A 24,798-nucleotide genomic window follows, 5' to 3' on the forward strand; every position below is an offset into this window, starting at 1 on the left:
CACCCCAGGGCTCTCAAGCTGGGTCACTGACATGACCCTTGGTGCACGATCTCCTCTCCCCAGACACCTCCTCCTGGGCTGTGTGGAGGGCTGAGGGACTCTTGGTGACTTTTGTTCCTGGCATCTAGGGCAGGCTCCATCCCACAGCTTTTTATCAGCTAGAAGTGGGATATTTGGGCTGGTTGAGCAAATTAATCCTAGCAGGGGGCTGCTGAGCCACGCAGAGGTCCACTCCTCTCGTTGGCAGCTGTGGTGGTCTCCCATATCACCATTGCTGCCTTCTGTCCTGGATATCTGTCACTGCCTCTCTGCTGGAGGCTATCTCCACCACAGCCAGCAATGTGGGAGTGCTCCCCAGCCATTTCTTGGGGGGAATTCAATGGATTTAGGTGGCGGTGCTGCAGGAGGTGAGATGGTGGACTTTGCATGGGAGTGGCTGATGAGATGTCACATCCCTGATGGTGAGGCAGTGATCTCCACCAGAGGGGATGGTCCCAATGTCAGGAGTGTGGGAAGAGCTGTTGGCTAGGGTCGTAGTGGGCTGCTCTCCTGGCCAGCTACGTTGTGATGTTGTTAGATGAAGCTGTTGCAGGGGAAAAGGGAAGTAGAAGAACTGGGCAGTGAAGGGAAGGGACACGTGAGAGCCAGATCAAATACAGGATCCAAATGCCTTGCACCTCCGCTGGTGATGAGGCAGGGTTAGTGATCTCGCTGCTGTTGGATGCTCTGGCTGCTCAGGACATCTCTTGGGACGGCAGACACCCAGGTATTGGGCTGCCTGCTCCCACAGCACAGCTTTTCCCTGAAGAAGCCCCTCTGGGGTCCCCATGAGCAGGCTGATGCCAAGGCTCATACATGTTAAACAGCGACTGCTGCCTTTCCCTGGCATCGCGGGAACCCGAGCCCAAATACACGTAGCTTTACAGTGAGAGCGAAATGTAAAATCCTGCACGGTGCTGGGGGTATGAGAGTCCAGCCCTTGGTTTTAATTTGGTCCTTTTCTCGGGCAAGGCCCTGCTGGGACCACTGAGAGGGAGCGAGTGAATCCTCCTGTTCCCACAGCCTGTAGGCGAGCGCAAACGAACGGCCGTCCCTGCTCTGCCTGTGCACGGATGCTGAGCCCTGTGGGGAAGGGAGGACCGGTGTCCCACCGTCCGATCCTCCGCCCCAGTCCCATGCTGAGCAACAGAGGCTCTTCCAGCGAAGGAGGAGATCAGAAATCCAGGCAGCGCGATTAGAATTATAATAATAGTAATGAATGCCTTGCCTCTCTCCCAGGACTTTCTAGTGAGGCTTGCCAGGTGCTGGCTGGGCATTACCTAATTAAAGCAATGGCACCCAGGTGAAGGGGACGGGTGCCAGCTGGGTCACAGGACCACAGTGGCTCAGCTGGGGGCTTGCTCTCCCTGCCCTCCTCTTTCTGCATGGCTTGGGGGAAGGAGCTGGCTTAGGAGGGATGGCCCTGAATCAGCTCTCTTCCCCAGGGGTGAGGGTTAATATACGGGGGAGAAGAAGAGGTGTTACCCAGGGATGCTCACCTGGTCCCTAGTGATGTGAGCTAAAGGGCTCGCGCACAGCTCTGTGTGCATCTGGGGTAAATAACCTCTAATGCATCAACGCCTGGGTGTGCACGTGTCTGTACGTGGGCGGCTGCTCCTGCACGCAGATTTCCATCGACACACAAATGCCAGTACGTGGGCTTGCATAGACACAAGCCAGCACAATAACACGAAGGCTGGAGAAAATGCTTTCCAGAGAGAGACTTGAAGAGCTCAAATTGCTCAGTTTATCGAGGAAATTGAGAGGTGTCTTGATTTTGGTGTGTAAGTACCATCACAAGGAGAAATTACTTGGCACTAAAGGACTCTTTAATGTCAGAGAAAGACAGAACAAGAACCAGCGGCTGAAGGCTGCCAAAGTCGGACTACAAGGCAGGCGTGCACGTCGGCAGCAAATGGGATGAGCAGCAGGAGCAAACTGCCAAGGGACATGGCAGGGTTTCTTGTCCCTTGCTGAAGGGTAGTCTCATCTCCCTGGTAGCGATACATATATTCTTTAATCAGGCACACAGTATGAGGGTAAGCAGATGATATTTATTATGCTATTACAGCCCCCCCCTTTTTTTTTCTCCTCACTCCTTGAATGAGGCCTGGGACACTGTCTCAGGCAGGGTACAGGGTCATGAAGCATCCATGGGATGGAGCCCGAAGCAGCCCCCTGCAGAGCCCCTGATCACTGACTGCTCTCTTCTCATTGACCCCGGAGCAGGGCTGGCGGCCCTCACGTCTGGGAGGCTTGGTGCAACCATGGGGTGTACCAGGGAGATGCAGTTCCAGGAGCGGCTGAGGGCTGCTGCAGGGCCCCAGGACACTGAGATCCCAGAGCTTCATCCACCACCGGTGGGACGCTTAGCTCCAATGCCCCCATGTGCCCCCGGGGAAGCTGCCTGCGAGCTGCCTTGCTGGCTTGCCAGAGCATCCAACAGCAGCGAGATCACTAACCCTGCCTCATCACCACCGGAGGTGCAAGACGTTTGGATCCCGTAGTTGATCTGGCTCTCACGTCTCCCTTCCCTTCACAGCCGAGCCCATGAACCCACAGAAGGGAGACTGGGGACCTCGGCTGCGGCCTCCTGCCGAGGGGAGGGCGGGTGTGCAGGAAGGTGTGGCTGAACAATGTTACCGGTGCACTGGGGAAAGGTGTCAGCCTGAAGCGAATGAGCTTTTGTTGTTGCTGTTGGTATGGGATGACGTGGTTGACTGATCAGCTGAGAAGCAGCAAGGTACTGAGTGAAGCCGGGAAGTGACTTGGAAAGGTAATAAACATAAGTGTAATATAAATATATGGGTATTATGGATTTTATATACATACGTAGGTATATAACATAGTTATCGGTGGTGTATATAGTGTAACTATAACAGCAGCGAGCCCGTGGAGGGCTCGCTGCTCACATACCTGTATTTAGTCCAAGGGAAGCTTAAGGAACCAACTTCCTTGGCCGTGCCGCTCTGCTGCTTTACCTTTTCCTCCCTCACAGCCGCTGCGGTGCCTGACCTTACGGCGTGTGGTGGGCTGACCTGGCCAGCAGCGAAGCCCCCGCGCCGTCGCTCGCTCGCTCCCCCCAGCAGGATGAGGGAGAGGTTGGAAGAGCGAAAGCGAGAAGACGTGAGGGCTGAGGGAGAGACCCCTCATCTCCTTGTGACAGAGAGGCTAGGAGCGTCCCCAGGGTGGCAGGCAGCCCCCTGCGAGGCCGGCCCGTCTCCCCAGCAGCCACGCACCCGAAGCGACAGAGCGGGTGGAAATGACCTTGCAAGCTACAAATTGCCCCGGGGTGACGTGCTGCTGCCTCACCCAGAAGTGTTCGCATCATTAAACCCCGTGTCAGTCGCGGCTGAGGTGTCCTCCGGCATTTCCGCGGTGCCTCTCCCTGAGGACTCCCGGTCCCTCGCTCAGCTCAGCCCCACCGAGTGAGATGATGGCATCCAGCGCGGGGGAAACTGAGGCACAGTCAGGCGGGGCTGTGCCTCGTCCGTGTCACTGGGCCCAGCTGCAGGACAACATCTGGAAGGCCGAAATGAACACATTTAAGTCGCAAGACAATGCCTACGACTTAACCATGAAGCCTTTTGCATATATATAACAATCCGTATGCGCAGTACAAAACTTGCAGCTACAGCCGGTCCCTCCGTGGGCACGTTTTGCCCACGCGTGGAGCACTCGCAGCCGCTCTCCCACCGAGCCCGTGGTCAAAGCTCGTCTGTGCTGTGGGCAGAGCACGGCTCAGGTGCCAGTGGGGGTGTTTTATTGATAAATGGGGTCTTTTAAGAACTACTATGCTCTTTGTCAAGAAATTTCATGTTCCTTGAAGTTAGGGGAATGTGATGACATCTGAAAGGAAAATTTTATTCTAAAACTGGGGTTGACATTTGTTTTTCTTTTCTCTTTTTAAATTTCCCTTTTAATAAGGGAAAAAGGAGGAAGGGAGAGCAGACAGAACCCAGAGGAAGTGAGATTTCCCACCACAACAAACCCTTCAAAACAATTTTTTTAAAGCAAAACATGTAGATGTGGCACTTCAGGACATGGTTTAGTAGGCATGGAGGTGTTGGGTTGCCGGTTGGACTAGATGATCCTAGAGGTCTTTCCCAACCTTAATGATTCTATGATTCGATGAAAACAATGGTCCAAAGTAGCAGGAAAGTGAATCTTTTGCAGTTTACCAAACATCCCATCCTTAGCTTTTTTTTTTTTTTGCCTGCTCTGAATTTCAGTGCCGGTAACTCCGCACGCAATTAGATAACAGGGGTGACTCTGGGGCACATGCAGATGAGCAGGGAGGCAGGAATGCAAATGCACCTTTGACTCCAATGAGTAAAACCCCCCTGAACCCAGCACCAGCGGGCCCCGTATGGGGAATGGTGGGTGCCCTGGCACCCCCGGCATCGGAGATACTGAATGATACCCATCTAGTTACTTCTTGCAAACTGCGTAGCACAGTGTAGCTGGGGCTGGGGGGATGGATTAATGCCGTGGCATCGCTGCCGGCCACGTCACGAGAAGGGCTCCCGTATTTGTGTCTAAGCGCACAGCGCCTGTCTTGCAGTACTGTAGGTGTGCCACAGCGTGCAGGGCCGCGGCCGGAGCCCGGGTGCCTTTGTTCGGCTCCTGGCACAGGAATCCTTTTTATTCACATTGTGACCTTGGGCGAGCAACTTCAGCGTGCTTAAAATTAACTTTTCTGCAAACAAGGCGTGTAAATGTCTTTGTGTCAGGAGAGCTGCGGCGCAGCATGAAGGGCTTGGTTTTGGCGAAGGCGTTTTTTCACCCCGAGTTGTCACGTGTGCGGTGTCCCTCTGGGGCGAGGGGGCCGGTGCTGCCCCAGCGATGGGGTGGCCCCAACGGTGCATAAAGCCCTGAGTCTTTGGCCACTTTCCACAGGGGAAGGGGGTTCAGTAAAATCTGCTGTAGTGCAGGGTGCTTTTGCCCCCCCCCCCCCCCCCCCCAGTTTGTTTGGTTTTGCTGGCAGAGCTAAACAGGGGCTGCAGAGATTGATGAAAGAGGCTGCAGGCTCGTCTTGCAAAAAAAGAGACTGGAGAAAATTGGCATGCGTAGCCTGGCAAAACAAAAGCTAAGGGCAGCACAAGGAGAGTGGTGTACGGATGCATCCCAGGGTACGCCCTGCGGGAGGAGATGAGCTGCTGAAAGCCTTGGCACAAGACCGAAGGGGTGTACGTTGCCTGTGACTACACGCAGGCTGGAAAAATAAGAGGTAGCTTTTAAACGCCGGAGGAGGGAGGGCCTGGAAGAGCTTCCCAGCAGGATCCCCGTGCACTGGGAATACACAAACTCCTTTGGTGCTTTATGAGGGGTTTCACATTGCGACACCCACCATAAGGCGGCACGGAGGGTCCCGCAGCCCCGTGTGCCCGGGCTGGCGTCACTGCGGGTCTGCTGGAGGACGTCTGTCTGTGTGGCCGGGTCCGGGCTGGGTGTGCTCTGCAGATAAACAGCTTGTTTTATACTTATTCATTCTGACCGTGTATGCAGCCTGCTTGTCAGCAGCCGGGAGGCCTCACCAGGAGGTGCCTTTCCCCAGCGCTGCGTTCGGTGTGGGTTTTACAGATGGTTTTTATTCAATTACGCGGCGCTGAGGGGGGACACGGCAAGAGTGATGGAGAGAGCCCTGCTGCTTGCCCCCAGCTCCCCGGGACGCCCCAGCCGGGTCAGACACCTTCACCCCACGGGTGCGTGGAGAGCACGGGGCTGGGGGTTACCCCTCAGCCCCGGTCCCAGGCAGCCGCCGGGACCCCTGTATGCCTCTCGCTGGACACTTAAAGTGATTTGGGTTATAAAAATAGGCGGGGGGAGAGGTGACAGCTGGGCCGGGAGAATTACAGGGAGGAAGATCTGATTAGAGGGAGCACCAGGAGGCAAGATGGCTCCATGCTGGGGCAGCCAGCTCCTTTCCTCACAGCCCAGTCCCACCAGCTGCCCCCTCCCTCACAGCCCGGCCCCACAACCAGCTCCTTCGCTCACAGCATAGCCTGGACCCATAAGCTGCCCCTTCCCTCACCGCTCAGCCCCGCGGCCAGCTCCCTCCCTCACAGCACAGCCCGGTCCCACCAGCGGCCCCCTCCCTCACACCCAGCCCCACAAGCTGCCCCGTCCCTCACAGCCCAGCCCAGCCGCCCCTTCCCTCAGGGCCCGCCCCGTCGCCCGGCCGTTGCCTCAGGGCCCGCCCCGGCCCCACAGCGCGGCCGGGCCGGGGCGGGAGGAGGCGGGGCGGGGCGGAGCCGGCCCGCCGGGGCAGGGACGTCGCGGGCCGGCGCGGCGCGGCGCGGCAGGTAGCGCTGCCGGCGGAGCGGGCCGGGCTGGGCCGGGCCGGTCGGGACGGCGCGGCCATGGGGAAGGTGCAGCTGTTCGAGATCCGACTGGGCGAGAGCCGCGTCGTCTACGGCCCCGGCGAGCCGCTGGCCGGCACCGTCACCGTGCGCCTCTCGGGCTCGCTGCAGTACCGAGGTGAGCCCGCGGCCTGCCCGCCGCCTCCCGGGCCGGGGGTGCCCCCTGCCCGCCTCCCCGGGGCGGCGGGGCCGCGGTGGGCAGGGCCGGGTCCCCGCCGCGGCGGTAGCGTGCCCGCAGCCCGCGGGGCCCAAGGGCGGTGCGGCCGCCCCGGGGGCCGTGGGGGGCGCGGGGTCCCCTCGCCCCTGGGGCTGGTGCCGGGGCGGGGGGGCGCGGGGTGGAGCCGGGTGTCCCCCCCCCCCGGCGCTGGGGACCGGGTGCTTCGGGGCTTGCACCTCGCTTCTCCCCCTCCCGCGATGAGGCGGTCCGGGGAGGGGAGCGGCGGGGCTGGTAGGAGCAACCTGCTCAATTATTTCCTCCTCTTACTTTTTCCTCCCATTCCATAAAAAAACAACCCAACCAATCCCCCTCCCCCCAAAAAAACCCCAAACCAAAACCCAGCATGGGCTTGTTTCACAGGAGGCTCCGAAGCTGGCGGGTGCCCAGGGCGGTGGCAGCGGGAGGTGGCCAGGGGAGCCTGGCCCCCGCGTCCAGCCCTTCCCGCAGCCTGCGGCCTCCCTGGGCTGCCGGCACCGCCGTGGTGGCGGCCCTGGACGCCGGGCCCTTGTGCTCCCGGGTCTGACGGAGCGCCGGAATATGTGGGGTTTTATGGCGAGGTGATGGGAGGAGGCCGGGAGGAGATAGGCGATGTGATGTCCCGGCTGCCCTTGCCCCAGCAGGAGGGGTGCCCGCCTGTTTGCCAGCAGGGTCCGTGGCGAGCGACCGTTTCATAACATCTCGAATGAACTTGAACGTTTTGAGTTGTGGGAGTACCGGTTTGGAAGACGTCCAGGCTGAGTACGTGGTCCTGTGTGTGCCGGGGGAGAGAGTGCCTGCCTGCGGGGCAGGCAGCTGCGGGCAGGCAGCAATGGTCTCCGCTGTGTCCGTGGTGCAGGAGGTGTCGGGGTGCGTGGGTGGCTGTTGCTCCGAGTGAGACCCAGGCCCTGTGGTGGCTGGCGCAGTCCGTCAGGACGGAGGGACGGGGAGGGACGGGGGGGAGGCGAGCTGCTCGGTTCAGATCTTCCAAACTGGGAACTTGCTCCCCCACCCTAGAGAAGTCATCCACATTTACAAGTTAGTTTTGTGCTCAGTGCCATGGAAATGCAAACTAATTTGCTGTTTTCCCTGAGGTTGTCTTGCTTCCTTCTCCTACATGCATGCTTCTTCCTTTACAACAAATTATTGGAGGGGAAAAAAAGACCAAAGAATGTAAAATGCAAAGTCTCTTGAACAGAGACGTCAGCCCGGATGATGGTGCCCACGCTTACCTATGTCTTGCTTTTGCGAGCACCTCTCCCAGTTGCCTGCAATAGCTTTTTGGAAGCTTCCTCAGGAAAAAAATACCTAGGACAAGTGCAGACTTGTAGCCTGTTTAAACTCCTGTCGGAGTACATCCAGCGTTTATCTCTTTGGAGGGTACTCCCAGCTGTACTTCTTCCAGCAAAGATGTTCTTAATGAAGTGTGGCTGACTTCCATCCTCGGCCTGTGCTGTTGGCTTCCACCCCTGCTCCTGAAGGTGCCTCTTGGGCAAGACGAGAGTGTTTGGTCTCGGAGGGCTCGGTTGCGCTGGCCTCTTGCGCTGCCAGCTGGCTGGGGCTGGCCACGGTTACACCTTGCTGTTGCCTGTACAACAGCCATCTTGGAGGAGAACTGCTAGGTTCTCCTCTACGCCAGATCTCCTTTGCTTCCCGGTGTGCTGCAGCTGGTTGTTGTGGGGAAGGAGGAAGGTATCTCTTTGTTCTGGGCTTTCTTTCTGCTTCCTTATTGCTTTGACTCTGAAACTTCGGGGTCAGGCTTAAGTATTGGTCCCGAAGCCAGGCGGGGTTTTGCTCTTGGATCTGGTGTTTGATGCTAGTGCAGGGATTTTGGTAAGAAGCTGGGGCAGCTGAGCAGGGCACTAGGAGAGCAGCCAGAAGCATCGAGCCAAAATCTGAGGTGGGCTGTGTGTGACTGTTCCTTCTGCTTCTGTGCAGAGGTGACCTGAACGGCTGTTTTGGGCTGAGGTCCCTACAAATTGGCTGCACCAGCTGGGGCGGAAACTTTCCATAACTGGTGTCTGAACCTGCCCAAATAAGTCATCTTGGGATGTGACACCAACTTCTGCAGAGTGCAAGGTGACTCTTTGCTGTGTGTCCTCCCTGCTGCTCTGTATCTGACGGTCTCTGGTGTTTAAACCTTCCATGTTGGGGCCAGGGATCTCTCCGATGGGCACCCTCTCCTTCCTTCTGGCTGAAGGAAATGTCTCACCCTCGGAGGAAGAAGCTTGTGTAGCAGCTGAAACATCCTTCGTGGTGTGACAGCAGGCAACTAGTTGCTGGAAAGAGGCCTTAAAGGGACTGGTCAGCCCTGTTGAGCTCCATGGGCTCAGCAGCAGAGGGATCAGACCACCTCGGACATGCTGTGGCTTTCTGCTGGGGTATGGGGAGAGGTGGGTGGCATCAATTTGTGTTATACAGTGTATACGCCTACACCTTCTGTGACCAGCAATGACTTTTCAGACTAATAAACAGCTCCCAGGAGAAGACGCAAAGTCCTCACCCATTGCAGTCTGGCCCACAGCACCCAGGCTTGGTGCTTGCCATTTCCTGAGCTGGACCAGTCTGGTGCAGTGGCTTCTCTCCGTGTTGTGGTTTTGGAGATCACAAACAAGCCTGTAGATGACTACTTCACACCGTAACTCGTTTTATGGCTCTTGGAAATTGCAGCTTCTGAAAGGTGGACAATACAAACAAACAAAGCTCGTTCTGCCTTGCTAAACACGCTAGAAATCTTGGGTCATAGGAAAGCGTAACTGGAGACACACCTTTCGGGATCATAAATGCTCCTGCCTACGCTGTCTTCCGTGCCAGCCCTGCTGACTAGCAGTAATAGCTGTTCAGCAGCACATCATCTTCAGCTGACCGTGCGGCAGCGTCACAAATGACAACTGGCCTTTGGTGACCCGTGCAGACCTTCTGGGGAGGCACACTTCTCCCCGTGGCTGTGCCAGGGTGAAGGTCCTTCCCTGAAAACTTCTGAGCCTCAGGGGAGAACGCTGATGGGAACACAGAATTCCTAATCATTGTGCATGGCTCGCTGGGTAAATCATCAAACACGGGTGTACAAAGAATAATTAATCTTAACAGGAAGCTGGCGCTGGGACAGCTGGAGATGGAGTTAATTTGCGGGGAGGGAGGAGGGAAATAAGTTTGTTCAGAGCAGGGCCGGCAGCCCCGGTCGCTGGCAGGAGCATGCTGGAACAAAGGCTTGTGCTGCTCAGGGATGCTGGGGCACTTTCCTCTCAACTCGGTGGCTTCCAGGGGCCATGCAGATTATTTCAGTCCTGCTGCCTGCCATTCAGCGAGGCTTCTCGCGGGCAGAAATGTAATGCTAAAATAACAGCCCTCTTTCCTGGGTCACTAAGAGTAAAGAAATTGCAAGTGCTTTCCAGAGCAGATTTCAGCGCTTTGCTGTTCTCCACTATTATTTAGCTGTCCAGGTTTATGCAGTGATGACTTGACTTTAAAATCACTCCCTTGAACTACAAAGCTCCAGACACAAGTACCTACGTCTGTTCATGCTCTAGAAGTACCCAGGTATGTAATTGCCATTTCTGCAGAGCAGAAAACCTGTGAATCGTAATTTCCTGCTCTATCTTAAATGTAGTAAATATTCTTACTTCTCAAATGGAGAACTGAGAAAGCTGGTGGTGAAGAAGGGGGTTGAAAAGCAGGTCATTCGAATGTGTCCAAACTAAAAGATTACTTCTGTTTCCCTAAGAGGGCAGTGGGAAGAAGTTTGGGTTTGGCTAACATGTAAGGTGGTTCTGACATGCGTGTAACCTGTAACCTGGGGGAAAGAGGTGACACTGAAAGGACTGTGTTGGCCACGATCCTCGGCACCACTTGACCTCTCAAAGCAGAGGAAAACGTTGTTCCTGCAGAAGGGCTGTGGGCTGCTTAGGAAAGTGATGTTGAAAGGATGGATTCTCTCCCTGTTAGCAGTCTGAAGCTTGCTCTATCCTGAGATGGAAGTCTGTCTTTTGTAAAGGTGGATTTGAAAGTTCTGTGCTTGGCAGCATACATCGCCTATAAATCATCAGGGTGGGAGGGACCCCACGGCTGGGATCTGCTTTGGGGTGCAGTGTGGCAAGGGAGAGCGGTGCCTGCAGGGCAGAGCTGAGCAAGGGCCCGGTGGGTTTGGAAGGCAGGAGCGGATCCAAAGCTGTGGCTGTCCTGGTCCCTGGCGATACCGGCAGTGCCTGGTGAGGTCCTCGAGCCATCTGGCATCTGCTAGTGGCGGTGGGTGCCAGGGTGAGGCGAGGCTGGCACTGATGCGCAGGAATGCTCATCCATCGTTCTGCAGCATCGCTCCAGCAGGCTGGATGGCTCCTGCTATAGGAGAAGTGGATTAACTTTCTTTTCTCATTGTCTGGACTGAGACAGCAGGGAGCTGTGTGGCCAAGTCTGTCTGAGGCTGTGGAACAAAAGAGGGATTTTCGCCCTCCTGGCTGGCTTGCTGCTAGAGCTCCAACTCCTCTGGAGTCAATAACTAATCACGAGATTGTTTTGTGTCTCGTCGCTGCAGTGTGTGCCTCTCTCTGTTGCTCCCCCTGCCTGCGCACCACTTGTGCTCATCTGAAAAAGTCTGTTTGCCGCTTTCCTTGGCGAGGAGACATGCTGCGGGCCTCCCCTCTCTCATTTAACAAAATGGGAGAACAAGTGGAGCGGAGTTCTGTCTGTCTGATTTGCTTCCAAGTGTGACAAATGGGGTGTGGGTGCTTATTCCTTCCCTGGAGCAGTGCAGAGCTGGCAGAGATGTAGCTTCTCTTTCGGGGCTGGAGTCAGGTAGGCAGCAGGGAGGCTCCCTGGCTGGAAAGAAGGAGTCTGTGGGTTTACGTCCCTCTCCTCCGGAGCCAACTCCCCATCCCTAGCACGGCCCCGCAGGCAGGGTTGCGTGAGGGGGAGCAGCTGGGGAGGGCGGTGGCTCGAGCCAGCCCCTCTGCCAAGGGAGGTGTGGGTGCATGGATGGGCATGCTCTGCCTGTAGCGTGTTGTGGAATACCTTTTGCTGAAAGTCATCCTTGAGGAAGAAGTATGTCTGTAGAAGCCACATAGCTGCCACTTGACTTGGTGAAGTCTTGCTAGAGGCTGTCACAGCCAGGAAGAGTAGGATGGACATGCAGACCATCCTCTGCCATCTGGAGAAGGGGATGCTTGGGCTCTTCCAAGAGAAGATGGGCAATGGGGCAGTGGGGTTGTGCTGCGAGGCTGCTGCAGACCTGACCTGTGCAAAAGCATCGAGAAAGGTGCTCTGCCAGGCATTGGAGCAAGTCTTTCCTCCTCCTGCTTAGGACAGATGCTCCTGAAACAGCCTGGCAAGCACACCAGGGGCTGGGTTTTGGTTTGGTGCCTCTTTTCTTGAGGGCTGATTGCCGAGATATCCAATGTACAGCCTTTAGGCTACTGTTGTGACCTCTGAAGCCTGGCAACAGGGATCGCTGTGGAATTACCTCTTTGTGCTGCTCTTAAAATCTGTCACTCTTCAAATCTCTCGTGTGAAAGTGCAAAGTGCTTAGGAGAAAATGAGCAAAGGACCAGACTGCTACCAGCCAGTGGATTTTTGTCTTGTGCACAGTTGTGCCTGCCTGTGTTCCGAGTCCCTGGGTCATGTTTAGGATCCGAAATGGGTGAAATGGCTTCGGACTACAAAGATGTGCAGGCTTCTGCCTCCTTGTGATGGCTTTTAAACAGCAACTCCACATCCCCCAACTCTCTTTGGTCAATTAAAACTAGGATGGGGTGCCAGTGTCAAGTGTGAGCTGGGTATTTTGCTGTGAATAAGCTTGTGGATAGAGGCTTTTCACCAGAAAGTGCTTAGCTGTGGCTGGGCACCGCTTTGTCCAGCATCAGGTACTGCATTCAGAAGGGTGGTTTATGCCATGTGGTTAAATTGAATGGCTTCATCAAACTCCCGCTGGTGTATCGGGACCCTGAGATGCTGGATGATGGCGGTGGGGAGGATATAGGGGTGTCCTGAGGTAAGGGTGGACGCTGCTTTTGACCCCTTGACAAGGCGAGGGTGGCAAGCTAGTGACAGTCTGGAGTTATTCAGAGACCTAGTGCAAAAATACCCTGATCTTTGAGCACCTTGATTAAAAACAGGAGCTTATCAGATATCCGTAGCAAAAACGCTGTTTCCAAGAAGCATGAATCATTTCTGGAGCACTAATGCTAATAACTTCCAACCCTTTGTTCTTGCTGATGTGTCGTGGTTTAGCCCCAGTTGGCAGCTCAGCTCCCCCAGCCGCTTGCTCACTCCCCTGCGGTGGGATGGGGGAGAGAATCGTAAGAGTAAAAGTGAGAAAACTCGTGGGTTGAGATAAAGACAGTTTAATAGGTAAAGCAAAAGCTGTGCACACAAGCAAAGCAAAACAAGGAATTCATTCACTCCTTCCCATGGGCAGGCAGGTGCTCAGCCATCTCCAGGACAGCAGGGCTCCATCACGCGTAACGGTGACTTGGGAAGACAAACACCATCACTCCGAACGTCCCCCCCTTCCTTCTCCTTCCCCAGCTTTATACACTGAGCATGACGCCATAGGGTGTGGGATGTCCCTTTGCTCAGCTGGGGTCAGCTGTCCCGGCCGTGTCCCCTCCCAGCCCCTTGTGCCCCCCAGCCCACTCGCTGGTGGGGGGGGGTGAGAGGCAGAACAGGCCTTGACTCTGTGTCAGCACTGCTCGGCAGGAACGAAAACATCCCTGGGTTATCAACGCTGTTTCCAGCACAAATCCAAAACACAGCCCCATACTAGCGACTATGAAGAAAATTAACTCTGTCCCAGCCAAAACCAGCACGATGGAACCGTGCTCTTGGTTGTTCTGGCTCCAGCAGCTCAGACCAGAAGTAACGATGCTGCAGCAGCTTGCTGTCCATCCCTCCCAAACGCACCTGCCTTAATCCCAAATGCTCCCTGCAATAAAGCTTGAATAAAACTGGCTCAGAAGGCAACATCTCCAGGGAGGAAAGCTCAATGTGTGGATATGAGTTGGTGTCTTCTTGACGGGGAGCATCAGCACAGGACTGAATGTCAGGTCCAGGGGTTTTGCGCTCAGTCCTGAATGCTCCGTTTTCTGTCTGCTTGGACCTCTGCAGGTGTCCAGCCTGACCGTGAGGACTGTCTTACCAACTGGTAGCACTCCTGGCATAGTGGGGATTTGTTATGTATCTTGTGCTCTGATAATGACAAGAATGTAAGTCATTTTTCCAAACTGATGATCTTGCTATAAATAGAGAATCCAGCTGCTTGCATTGAATGGCATCAAAGAAAATCATACGAGCAGCTCTTAGGCAGAATGAAGTGGATTCTGGCTGCTTTCTCTGAAGATGCTGGGGGAGGGGGATTTCTTGACAACTGAGAGTGTGAAAGCAATGCTTGAGAGCTCGCTATGGTGTGTGAAATCTTCAGCGGGGAGCAGGTGAGGCGAGGCGGCTGGCATCTCCTGTCGTGCCGTCCCACGCTGTGCTTTCCTGCCTCCCCACCAGAGAACCTGCCTGCGCTGGTACCCGGGCGGAATGAGGAGTCACTAAATGCAGGGTTGCTTTACTGCTTATAAATAAGGCTTTTCAGGAAAAGGCACTTGAAACCTCCTCTGCTAGGAGCAGGTGAGCCGGCTCCGGGCTTGTGCCTGGGAGCTGCAGCGGTGCTAAATCACTCGGAGGTGTCTCAGCAAATTCTAGCTGCTGACTTGCGAGTTCCGCACCTGGAGCAGAGCGGCAGGGTGGATGAGCCTTAGTGCAGAGTTACGGGCGGTTGCTTGTCCCCCGTGCTCTTCTCTCCTGGCACGGGGGCTCCAACCCTTCACACCAAAACTGTTGTTTCCAGAATGGCTGAGCAGTCCTGACCTTAGTGCTGTAGTCCTTTTCAGTGCCTCGGAGACAGAGGCTCGCTCAGGACGCCTGGTTATGGCAATACTGTCTGTGCTGAAGCCTTTCAGCCCCAGGTGTGTGTGGTGGGGGGTGTCCAGCCTGAAACAGGCCTTTTGCTGGCCACCTAGGTGCTGAGCTGGCTTTGTGAGTGCTCCTCTCTGAGGACAGGGAGCGAGTGCTGGGGCGTTCGTGCCCAGGAGCATCCCTGGAGCCCCAGGAGGGGATGGAGGAGCGTCACCCCCTCTCCTGAGCATCTGCATTGCATCTGCAGGGCTGGTGGCTGCTGAGAAGACCGGGCGACCTGTGTCAGGCCGTGTTTTGGGTGGCAGTGAGGGTCTGCCAAAAGGAGCACCAGCCAACAGGACTTGTTCTAACCTTAACTCCTAGACAAGTGCATTTGAGAGTCTCAGAAGAAAATGAGCATGACTCAGTCCCGCAGCAGAGTCTGGCCCACAGGAGCCTTTGTGCTCTGGTATTACAGTAAGCCTGTTAAGCATGAATTTCCAGAACTCTTTGAAGCCTTCATTTAGAAAGAGCCTGAAAAGGGAGTAGGCTCTGGTGAATCAACTTCTTTGTGGTAAGTAGAGAAACCTGATCAGTCGGCTGTTTATCTGCCTGCAGCGGCTTTTGCACCCAGCGTGGAGGGGTGATGCTCCTGCGGTGGGGGTAGAGGGGCTGTCTGGGGGGCAGAGCTTGTTAAACCTGCTCTGGAATGTGGGAAGAACAGAGCGGAGCTGGCAGTGGTCGCAGAGAGAGGTGTGTTCCCAGGACATCAGAGAGCTCAGCCTCCCCGGCTGCTCCTTGTGTCAGGTGAATCGCCGGCTTGTTCTGCCAGCGAGGTGGGAGAAGGTGCTTGGCTTCAAACTTGCTGGGAAAGTACAGTCAAGTTTGTTAATGAGTTTAAAGGGGCAGTTTGTTACGGCGTGGATCTGGCTGGTCTTAAAGCACCCAGCAAATGCCTCCTGGGACCTGCAGTGCTGTGTGGTAGACTGCGGTGGGGTTTCTTGCCTGGTTCTTCCTTTTTTAGACAGCCAAGTCAAGTGTACCGGAAATATCTTAGCACTACTTTAGGCCAAAGCAGTTAAGTGCTGGGTGGAAACCTATTTCAGTTTGGGCAAGCTATTAAAAAAGAGGTTCCTCTCCTGTTTCAGTGCTGCTCAGCCTGAGGAAGGGTGGCTGTGGTCCCTGCGTGGCTGAAGTGTTGAGAGCTGGCAGGTCCTGGCGTCCGTCAGCATTCCTGTGAGCCGGGGCGAGCTGCTGGCTCTGCTCCACTTGTCTGGCTGCACGTTGGGCATCGGGGACGTGCATTCCCCTCCCGCAGGGCTGTTCTAGGGGCCAAACACTGAAGATTAAGATGCTCTGACTGCTTATGTATGTACAGCCTTGTTTTGCTCTGAAGAGCATAGCTTGCTTAAATTGAGGTTGCCCAAGGCTCACAAAAGCAAGTTTAAGTTGCTCAGATCCCCTGAGAAGGATGACAGTAAATTAGGACCTGCTCTGTTCAGGGGATCATGAGTAAACCTTGCCTGGATCTCACCGAGATCCTAAATATGAGGTGTTTCTGCACCGAGCGGGCAGCATCTGCCGCTCAGAGGTGCCAATGCTGGCAGTGAGATGAGGAGCTGGGCTGCACCGAGCTGTACCAAGCTCTGTGCAGAAAGGAGGATGAGGAAGAGAGAGCACAGGCGGTGACAGAGGTCGTGTTATTTGCTGGGATCTGCTGGGTAACAAGCTGAGCTGCTCTTAGCCAGCAGGAGACTTGTTGCAAGCCCTGCCTGGAGCTCAGTCCAGTCCTAGTAAAAGTGCAGCCTGCTCTCTCGTGGTTGGGGTGAACGGAAGCGAATCTTGAGCGCAGCTCTAGAAGGAGGGCAGGCACGCTAGTCTCCAAACAGATCAGTCTGTCCCCCTCTGAATTTCTGTCCAGAGAAGTGGAAAGGAAAGAAGTTTCTAGAGACTGAAAGTTGGCTTCACACACTAGAGCGGCTGAAGATCCACATGAAACGCTGCTGCTATCTCCTCCAGCCTTCTGCTCCTCTGCAATCTCTTTGCATTTCCCCTCTGATACTCAAGAGATGGATATTAGGAGAGGAGGCTGTGAATGCTGCCAGTGCAGCTGAGGTGGGTGGCTGGCATGGAGATTTTCATAGTGAGCTGTGAGATCTGCCTCTCCGTGCCAAATACTTAGTTTCCCTCAGTGTCTCCTGTACTGCTGTCTGATCTGGCTGTTCCCAGCACTCAGGGGCATCTGCATCTGCCATCCTGGCTTGGGAGGAAGAGGCCGGTCCCTCAGCATGCTGTGGTGGTGCTCGGTCGCTCTCCTTGCATGAGGACCCGAGGGCTGGCATCGCCAACCCCTGCCCTATGTGTGGCAGCAGGCATTGCGTGGAGCAGTTCTGCTGTGTTTAGGATAGGGCAAGAGTTTGGGCTCCTGAAACTGGTCCGAGGTACGACTTTCTCCTTCCCCGCTTCCTCCGTAGCCACCATCGAGGGGTATTGCGTGTCCCAGGCCCATCCTGGGCTGTTGCTGCAGGAAGCTGGTGGGTGTGGTGGTTGGCAGCCTGGCTCCAGTGCCTCCAGCGGGGCGGCCAGCGTAGCTGGCGTGGTGAGGGAGCGATAGTTGTGCGGCTGTACGCCCCTGCCAGACCGCATGCACGGGCTCTGCGCTGCCCGGCTGTTACGGTGCAACCACCTTGTGGGCTCTGCCTTGTGGGTTCTCAAGGCAGAGTAACCCCTTTCCTCCCCACCTCTCTTCCCAGGCTGTTTGGGTGACACAGCAGTGGGACCTACATCAATCTGAAGCTTCAAAACAAAAGAACTTGTCTTTTTTTTTTTTTTTTTTTTTTTTTTTTTTTTTACAAGAGGCAGTTTTGGAGAAAGGGGATGCTGGGGGAGTCCCTTCTGGAGCGTGCTTGGTGAGCAGCGAGGTGGTCGTGGCAGCAGCAGCGTGGCAGGGATCGGGGTGAAGGGCTGGACGGGGTGCAGCCCATCAGTCGGGCCCCGCGTGCAGGTGCTGTGGCATTTCGTGCCTGTTGCTAAGGAGCCGCGGTTGCCTTTGGCAGCAGGACTGGCAGATCCAACACACAAACTTTGTGGCATGCGGCCGTCCCCCTCCCGCAGCCCGTGTGGCCTTGTTCTCTGGTGAGTTTTCCACCTGCAGCCTAATACATGCAAAGACAGGCTTGTTAAATGTGCTCAACTGGGGATTTTGTTCCAGATGTTCGAGATGACCCCCTTCCTCTGAGGGCAGCCAGCGTGCTGGTAAAATGCTGTGATGCTATAAATAAACCTGTCAGCTCTGCAAGGGAGAAGAGCCTTTGGTTTGAAGAGGAGTTTGTTGTAAACAGGAGCCCAAGAGTTTGCTTTATTCCCTTGGGATGTATGTTGACCCCTGATTTTGGGGAGGAGCTGGAAAAATGTAGGTTTGCCTGTTGCTCTCAACTTGACGGAAGAAAGTGCTTGCAGAGGGGAGAGGACTGACCTGCCTCTGCCTGGGAGAGGACTCGGAGAAGATTTGTTGCTCTGCTCTTCTACAGACACACACCTGCCCGGTCTCCCTTTGGAGACTTCTGCATTTGCTAGAATGAGGACAACCTCCGTGTGCCGATACTACCTGCATGGACGTGCCCCTCCTTGCACTGGGCTGGGCTCTGGCTAAAATAACTCGTGTAGCCAAAATAATGGCTCTGGGTCGCTTTGCCCGTGTCGCAGAGCTGTCGCTCCCCTGTTGTTGCTACAGGTGGGGTTTTTACAGGCTGCGTTTGGGAGCTGGTCCAGCCTTCCTGCAGCGTGGGGCTGTGTTGGGTGGGTCTGGGCTTTGTGCAGGTTGTGTGGGAGACCCAGCTGGGTCCTCCTGCCTTAGCTTGACCGGAGGTAAATACAGTCCTGTTGCTACAGCTGGGCAGAACAGGCGCTTCAGGCCCTTAGGATGGGTTTTGCTGAGCTTGGGCTTGCAGGGCTGGCTCTGCTGCCCTGGAAATCAGCTCACCGAAAGGTCAGGGCCAGGAAGGGAGGGACTGTCCCTTCCACTGCTGCGAGTGATTCGACTGGTTCAGTCTCTTGCAGGGCACGGAGGGTAAATGCCAAGCTGGGGGAGGAATGGCTGAGCAGCAGATCTTGCTTCTGGAGACTAAACGGTGCTAAAGCTCGTGCACTGCAGGGGGGGCTCCAGGGTGGTCCTGAGCCCCAGCTGGGCTTGTGTGTGGCAGGAGCGTTGCCCGCAGGGACAAAGACGGGTCAAACTGTAGCAACAACTCGGTATTTTGCTGGGAGCCTGTCTGCAGTCTCAGAGAAGAGAGCTGTGTTGGGTGCGAGTTGCGCGATGGGCTGGCAGGCTGCAGGAGAGGGATGTCACCCTGGGTCATGGGGAGCAGCAGCTGAGTCCTCCGTGTGCTGGAGGCTGCTGGTGGCGTGGGAGATGCTGCTCAACGTGTGTCAGCTCCACACAAGTCACTCCTAGGGCCTGGCTACGGGCTTGGATTTGAGTTGAGATGGAAAGCATGAACTACTCTCTTAGACAACTCCTCTCCTTGCACATTAGAGGCCAAATCCCCTTCCTGCCCCTGTGCTGGGCTCTTGGGAAGGAAGAAGCTAAAAACCTCTCCAGACAACCCTTAACCTCGTGCCAAACCCCCCACTGCCTCCAGCATTCGGTGTAAGCTCTGCTCTTGCCTCACTGGCTTGTGAAATAACCAAGACTATTTGTGTCTCAAGAACTGATAGGATGGACCCAGAAGGATGGGGACAGCTGAGAATTAATTAGGAGCTGTTGGTTTAATTAGCAGTGTCTCAGTATATTCGTGCATGAGGGCTGGGCACCAGGGGAGCAGCATATCTCGTGAGCTTCCTGCTTAAAGGACATGAGCCCTTTGTGTCTGAGGTTGTACCGGCGCGTTTCTGTGTAAAGGCCATCAGTACAAAGACCTCATCCTGCTCCTCTTTGGGGTCTCACCTTTCTCAGTGTCTGCTTTTCATGGAGCTTTTCTAGCAATTACCCAGTCTCTACAAACTGGTTGAGAGTAACTTGCTCTGTCTGCAGGTCTTGCTGACTCCTAGGCTTTCCATCTTCCCAGCACTACCTGGTCCTGCTTTGCTGGGAGTGTGGGTAACCCCAAACCCATCTTCTTCATCCAGATCTAGGGTAGGGGCTTTACAGGGCCAGAAGCTCTCAGGGCATACCAAAACTTGTGATCTTTGTCTCTTGAACCCAGAGGTTTCACTCCAGGGTGGAGCTGTGGTGCTGTGTGTCCAGGCGACCTCCTGCTGCTGCCGCAACAGTCCGTCAGTCCGTCAAGGGCAGCTCCCCACTGCCATCAGCTGGGGAGAGGTTGGGGCTCAGGGTGATCCATCACCCCCTTCTCCCGGAGCTGTTTCTGGCCCCTGTGGCTTGCGGGGCCGGGGGGGAGACGTGGCTCGTTCCCAGCTCACGGGAGGCTCTCAGTCCCTGCAGCTCTGTGCATACAGGTGGCAACTTGAGGGAATCTAATTAAAATGTGATGATAGCTGCCTGCCACGGCTCTGATGGAGAGGGATGAGGAAGGGGGGCTCTGGCTTCCCATGGCTGGTTTCCATGAAATGAAGACTTACCTGATGCAGACTTGCTTGTCTCCCACAGCACTTTCTCCCCCTCTGCTCCTCCGTTACCTGGATCCAGGTGTGCACAAGTTTTCCGAAGGGTATCTCGGTTCCCAGGTACCCTCTGAGCCTGTTACAAATGCATGCCCCGGTCTCTTGTGCTGCATGTGGTCGGTGCAGACTCACGGGGTGGCTTTGCCATCCATCTCATGCCATGCTCGCAGGGCCGGGCACCCCCTTCCCTGCAGTAGGGATGGCTGGAGCCTCCGGGTCCAACAGACATGGCCGAGCCCGTGTGCTGACTCGAGTAGGCTTCAGCTGGCAAAAACCCAGGGCTGTTTGTAAGTGCCGGTTCAGACCTCAGTCGCCAGCTCTTTGGCTGTCCTTGAGGAGGAAGGGGAACAACGGGACAATCTGTTTGTCCCGTGTAAGCCGCTTCCAGAGGCAACAGCCACCACCCCAGACTGTTGTAGCTTTTTGCTGCTTCCCCTCCCCACCCCAGAAAACCTAAACCAACCAAGCTGTCGGCATCCCCTTCCCTCCGCTATCTGTTGCCCGTACTTGTTGCAGCGGGTGTGTGACATAGATGGGACTTGAAGCCGGAGGGGGTCACTTGGGACTGGGGCTGGCCCTGCTGCTAAGTGCGGGGTGGCCGGTGACTCTCTGCTCAGGACATGACTGGATTTTGGAAGTAGGGATGTGCACGTACAGCCTGCTGCTGGCAGGGGAGGGGAATGCCTGTCCTCTGCTTTCCTCTTGCCCAAGGTGCAATGCCAGCTCCCCCGAGGAGGGCAGCTCACTGGGTCACCAGAAAAAGTAATTTGAAGTCTACGGCTGCTCTCCTTAAATCACCTTGGAAGAAGGCAGACATGCCCAGCTCCTGGCATCTCTATTTTTACTTTGTGCAGAGATGGATATGGCTGAGCTCTCTCCTCTTATTTCCAGCATTTGGCGTGTGCTGTAGCGCATTGCTAAAGATGTGTCTGGCTGGATGGGGAGCTGCCCGCTTCCCTGAATCCCCGGGGGACTGCAGGGGCGAAGGGCTCTTGTCTTCTGCGTGGCTTTGTAATTCACTTCTCATCTGCTTGCTGCTCTTCTCCTCCCGCTCCTGCTTCCTTTACAGTTTTTTTGACTTTTTTTTCTGTATTTATTCAAAGCAGCCTGGGTAAACAGGGAGCAGGAGCGTGGTAACTGGGGCCACTGGTAGCACTGGATTCCAGAGGTATTTTTAATGGGTTTCTAATAACTGGAACTGGCCTGTTCTGATGTAGAAACTTTTCTTATTTGCTCTATCTGCAGCTTGGCACAGAGATTGCCTGGAAGGGGGGGCCTTGGGAAGGCTCAGACTGCGCATTTTGCTTCCTGACAGTCAGGCTGACAAGCTTGCACCTCAGGTGGCTCCGGTTGCAGCAGCTCTGATGGTGCCAGTTTGCCAGACCTGCCCCGCCGACACCATTTTTAGCTTGCAGCTGCCCCCAGCGCCCCGTCCCGAGTTGTGCCTGTCAGCTGCCCCACGTCCCCCTCCTGCTTGTGTGCAGGAGGAGCCCGTACATGACAGCTGAGCAAGTCCCAGTATCTTCCTCTGCCCATGGGATGCTCATGGAGAGGCTGATTTCATGGTTAGCTGCTCCAAAACCTGGTTAGGAATAAGATAAACGGTTTGACCTGTTGAACCGGGCACCTCTGAAACCTCCTGGATAACCTGAGGGGAACGAGAGCCCTGCAGCTGCTGGACTTTCCTGCTGTGACTGTGGGGATGGAATGGGGGGGGCTCTCTGGCTGCCCTGGACCCGCTGTCCCCAGCGTCACCCACCCTGTGGAGGCCTGGAGGTCTGCTGGCTCCTTCAGGAGCCTGGGGAATGAGCTGGGACATGCGATCCCCGTATCCAGTCACAGCCCCTCTCCCAGCCACGGGGCGATGCGTCTGCTCAGGGCTGTCGTCCGTCCTGTTTCCCTGTGAGTGAGGCAGGGGAAGCTTGTGTTTCTGGAGTGGGTTTGGAGAAGATGCTCCATAACAAATCCTCTGCCACTTGAACTGCTCCGAGTCTTGTCCCTGTCTTACATCTGGTGACTTGGTGTGCCTGGTAATGGTATGCTGGCAACTTTGGAGAGTGCAGAGGATAAGAGAGAGAGTTTCTCCGCTGCTGTGAAATTGCCTTCAAGCTTTTTGGCTTGAAAGGTTGCTTTCTCCCCCTTTGGTTGCCCTCAGACCTGGAACGGCAGCCCCGGGTGTGTGGCGGTCAGGAACGTGGTTGGAGAGGGCTGCCCTCTGTGGGGACGCAGGGCTGGGGTGCCTGAGAGCCCCGGAGCTCTCCTTCCAGGAACCGTCCCTCTTCTGTAGGCACAGCCTGGCTGCGGCCACACCAGTTTGGGATGTCGGTGGTTAATTGAGAAGCCTTGGAGCTGACAGATTCTGTGCCTTCGATGGAGAACTCATTAGCTAGCTGCACTGAGACTTTTAGACATGGTCCGACTTTAGCCCTAATGGTGGGGTTTTAGGGGTGTCCACCATCGCAGCGGGGACCACCGGCCAAGGGTTGGCTCTGAGTGTCAGGCTGCAAACCCACTGCCTTTGGTTGCTGAGTCTCTGTCTCCTGTGGGAAGGGAGATGGGCCATAGCGTGTATATGCTTGAACATGCCCACCCACCCACCTCCCAGGAACAGGAGTGCCTCAGCACCGCAATGCAGCAAGCGGGCTTGAATCAAAGACCATCATCCCTTTATCTGGGCGTTGCAACAGATGGTGGTGATCTATAAACTTCTGTGGGGAAGGGAGCCTGAGGGGGAGCCTGTTTCAGGGGCTGTTGCTCCTGAAGGATGTGAATGTTCTCCAGTTCTTGGTTGGGCTTTTCTCACTTGCATCTCCTGTGTGAAAATGTGGGAGTGAGCTTTTGAGCCTGGGCTTGATTTGACTTGAGCCATCTGAGTTATCTGGGCTAACTCGGAGCAGGGCAGGCTCATCGTGAGCCCAGAGATGTGGTGAGATGTCCAAGGTGGGAGCATGAGAGCTGGTACCAATGTGTGGGTACGCAGGATGCCACCCTGCTAAAACTGCTCCCAGCTCCTTCTGATGCTGAAACCCCTATGTGGTCTTGGCTCTGCCATCTGGCAAAAGAGAGGATTGGATGTCACCCAAGGGCGTGCAGGGGCGTGCAGTGTCGTGGCTTGCTTCAGGAGGGGATCTCTGTCAGCTCGGACCAGGCGTGCTGTGTGCCGTGGTGCGGGCAGCTCCCATCGCAGGCTACGCTCTCCTGTTCATCCACTGCCTCAGAAGCACCAACGCGTATCGCAGACAGAAACGAGCGAGCCGAAGTGTCAGCCTTGCTGCTATATTGATGTTTGGTTAATGAGACTTGGCATCTGGAGCTGCTTATCCCTTGCCCTTGAGTATAAAACAGCAATTGGATGGGCCCATTTGTTCAAAGTCATGATCAGGCTGTGGAGGTATTGCAGCAGATCCGATGGGGAGAGGCTGTTCTTTGTTGGGGGATTAGAGACTTTAAGCCTTGAGGAGCCCATTCCACCTGAACGCACGTAGCAAAGCACGGGTAAGGAGGCTGGGGTAAGAACTATGCGTTCCCCCTGCAGAGAGGGCTGGGTTCGGGGTTTCTTTCCAGCCTGTCTTGAGTCAGCGTGGAGGACACGATCACGCTGGCCGGGCAGGTGCTCTGGAGAGCTGTTTGAGGTGGTTGCAAGCAGCATCACTTGCAGCCCTCAGTGTTTGGGTCGGTGGGTGGAGGTGGTGAGATCAGCGTGGCTGAGAAGGCTTGTGGAGCAGGGAGGGGGAGAGCTCTTAAGCCAACGGAAATTGGCCACCTGCTTCCCAGGGAGATGCTTCCTGTGAGACGCGGCTTGAATACAGGGGAGCAGATGGGTGAAAGGGGAAAAGAGTCTGTCTGGTAGTTCCTGCCACCTTCCTGCCAGCAGAACTATTCACCTGACAAATTCGGTGAGGGAGTTCTGTGGGATCTATTAAAGCTGTTGCAAAACCTGATGAGAATCGGGACAGGAGATGTTCAGGCTGGGGCAACCCTGAAGGCCCAGTTTGTGGGCCTGCATCCTCCCTGTGTGGGGACAGCACCACAGATCATCCTCTGCTGTGCAGCAAGGCCGGTCTGTGATGTTTGTCTGTCTCTGTGGCCCAGTGTCAACATCAGAGCTTTATTTCAACCTGCTGTGAATTGGCCAAGACTAACTGAAAAGATCTTGTGGGTAGCCCTCCTGAAAGCCACGTGGCCCTTCTGAAAGCCATGGTGCAGGGCAAGCTCTGGGGTGACTTTCCCAAGGCAAGGCACAAACATGGCTCAAATTCCTTTCCTATTGGGAAGGTCAAGTGGCATCTCAAATGCTTCCAGACCTTGCTGTGTGGCTTTGCTGTGAGTCCTGTGTCTCTAACAGGAGGAGAAAGCCACTCAAAGTGGTCTCTGGCTGCTGAGAAGCAACGTGCTTATCAAATATGATCAGAAGTCCTGATGCAGGACAAGCGTTAATGGGCAAAGTGCTTCTGCTGTACTCCATTGAAGTAGAGACCGACCCCGGGACACAGGGGTGGGCTCCCAGGGACTGGGGATGTCCGTGAGGGTGGGTGGGCTGTGAACTTGAGCAGCAGCTGGGCTTGTTCATGCTGCACCGGAGGGTCCAGCTCGCTGCTGCTGCTGCAGGCAGGGCTATGCACCTTGTTTAGCTGGCTAATGGGCTGGTACCGAACACATCTCCTCCCAGGGATGGCGGGCTGGCCGGTGGGATGCCCGGCTCCTTGT

The 24,798-nt window shown here is 55.6% G+C and overlaps 1 protein-coding gene across 1 annotated transcript in view; it reads left to right on the forward strand.

Annotated features, from left to right (window-relative positions):
- Positions 1-6,301: 6,301 nt before the first annotated feature.
- Positions 6,302-24,798, forward strand: part of ARRDC1 (arrestin domain containing 1) — a 36,599-nt gene continuing 18,102 nt past the window's right edge. Inside the window, exon 1 of the mRNA XM_075519701.1 lies at positions 6,302-6,519. Coding sequence (XP_075375816.1) covers positions 6,402-6,519 — 118 coding nt within the window. The 5' untranslated portion in view covers positions 6,302-6,401. The remainder of the gene's footprint in view (positions 6,520-24,798) is intronic.

This window comes from Mycteria americana, chromosome 17 (genome assembly GCF_035582795.1).
Source record: "Mycteria americana isolate JAX WOST 10 ecotype Jacksonville Zoo and Gardens chromosome 17, USCA_MyAme_1.0, whole genome shotgun sequence".
Classification (NCBI taxonomy): domain Eukaryota; kingdom Metazoa; phylum Chordata; class Aves; order Ciconiiformes; family Ciconiidae; genus Mycteria; species Mycteria americana.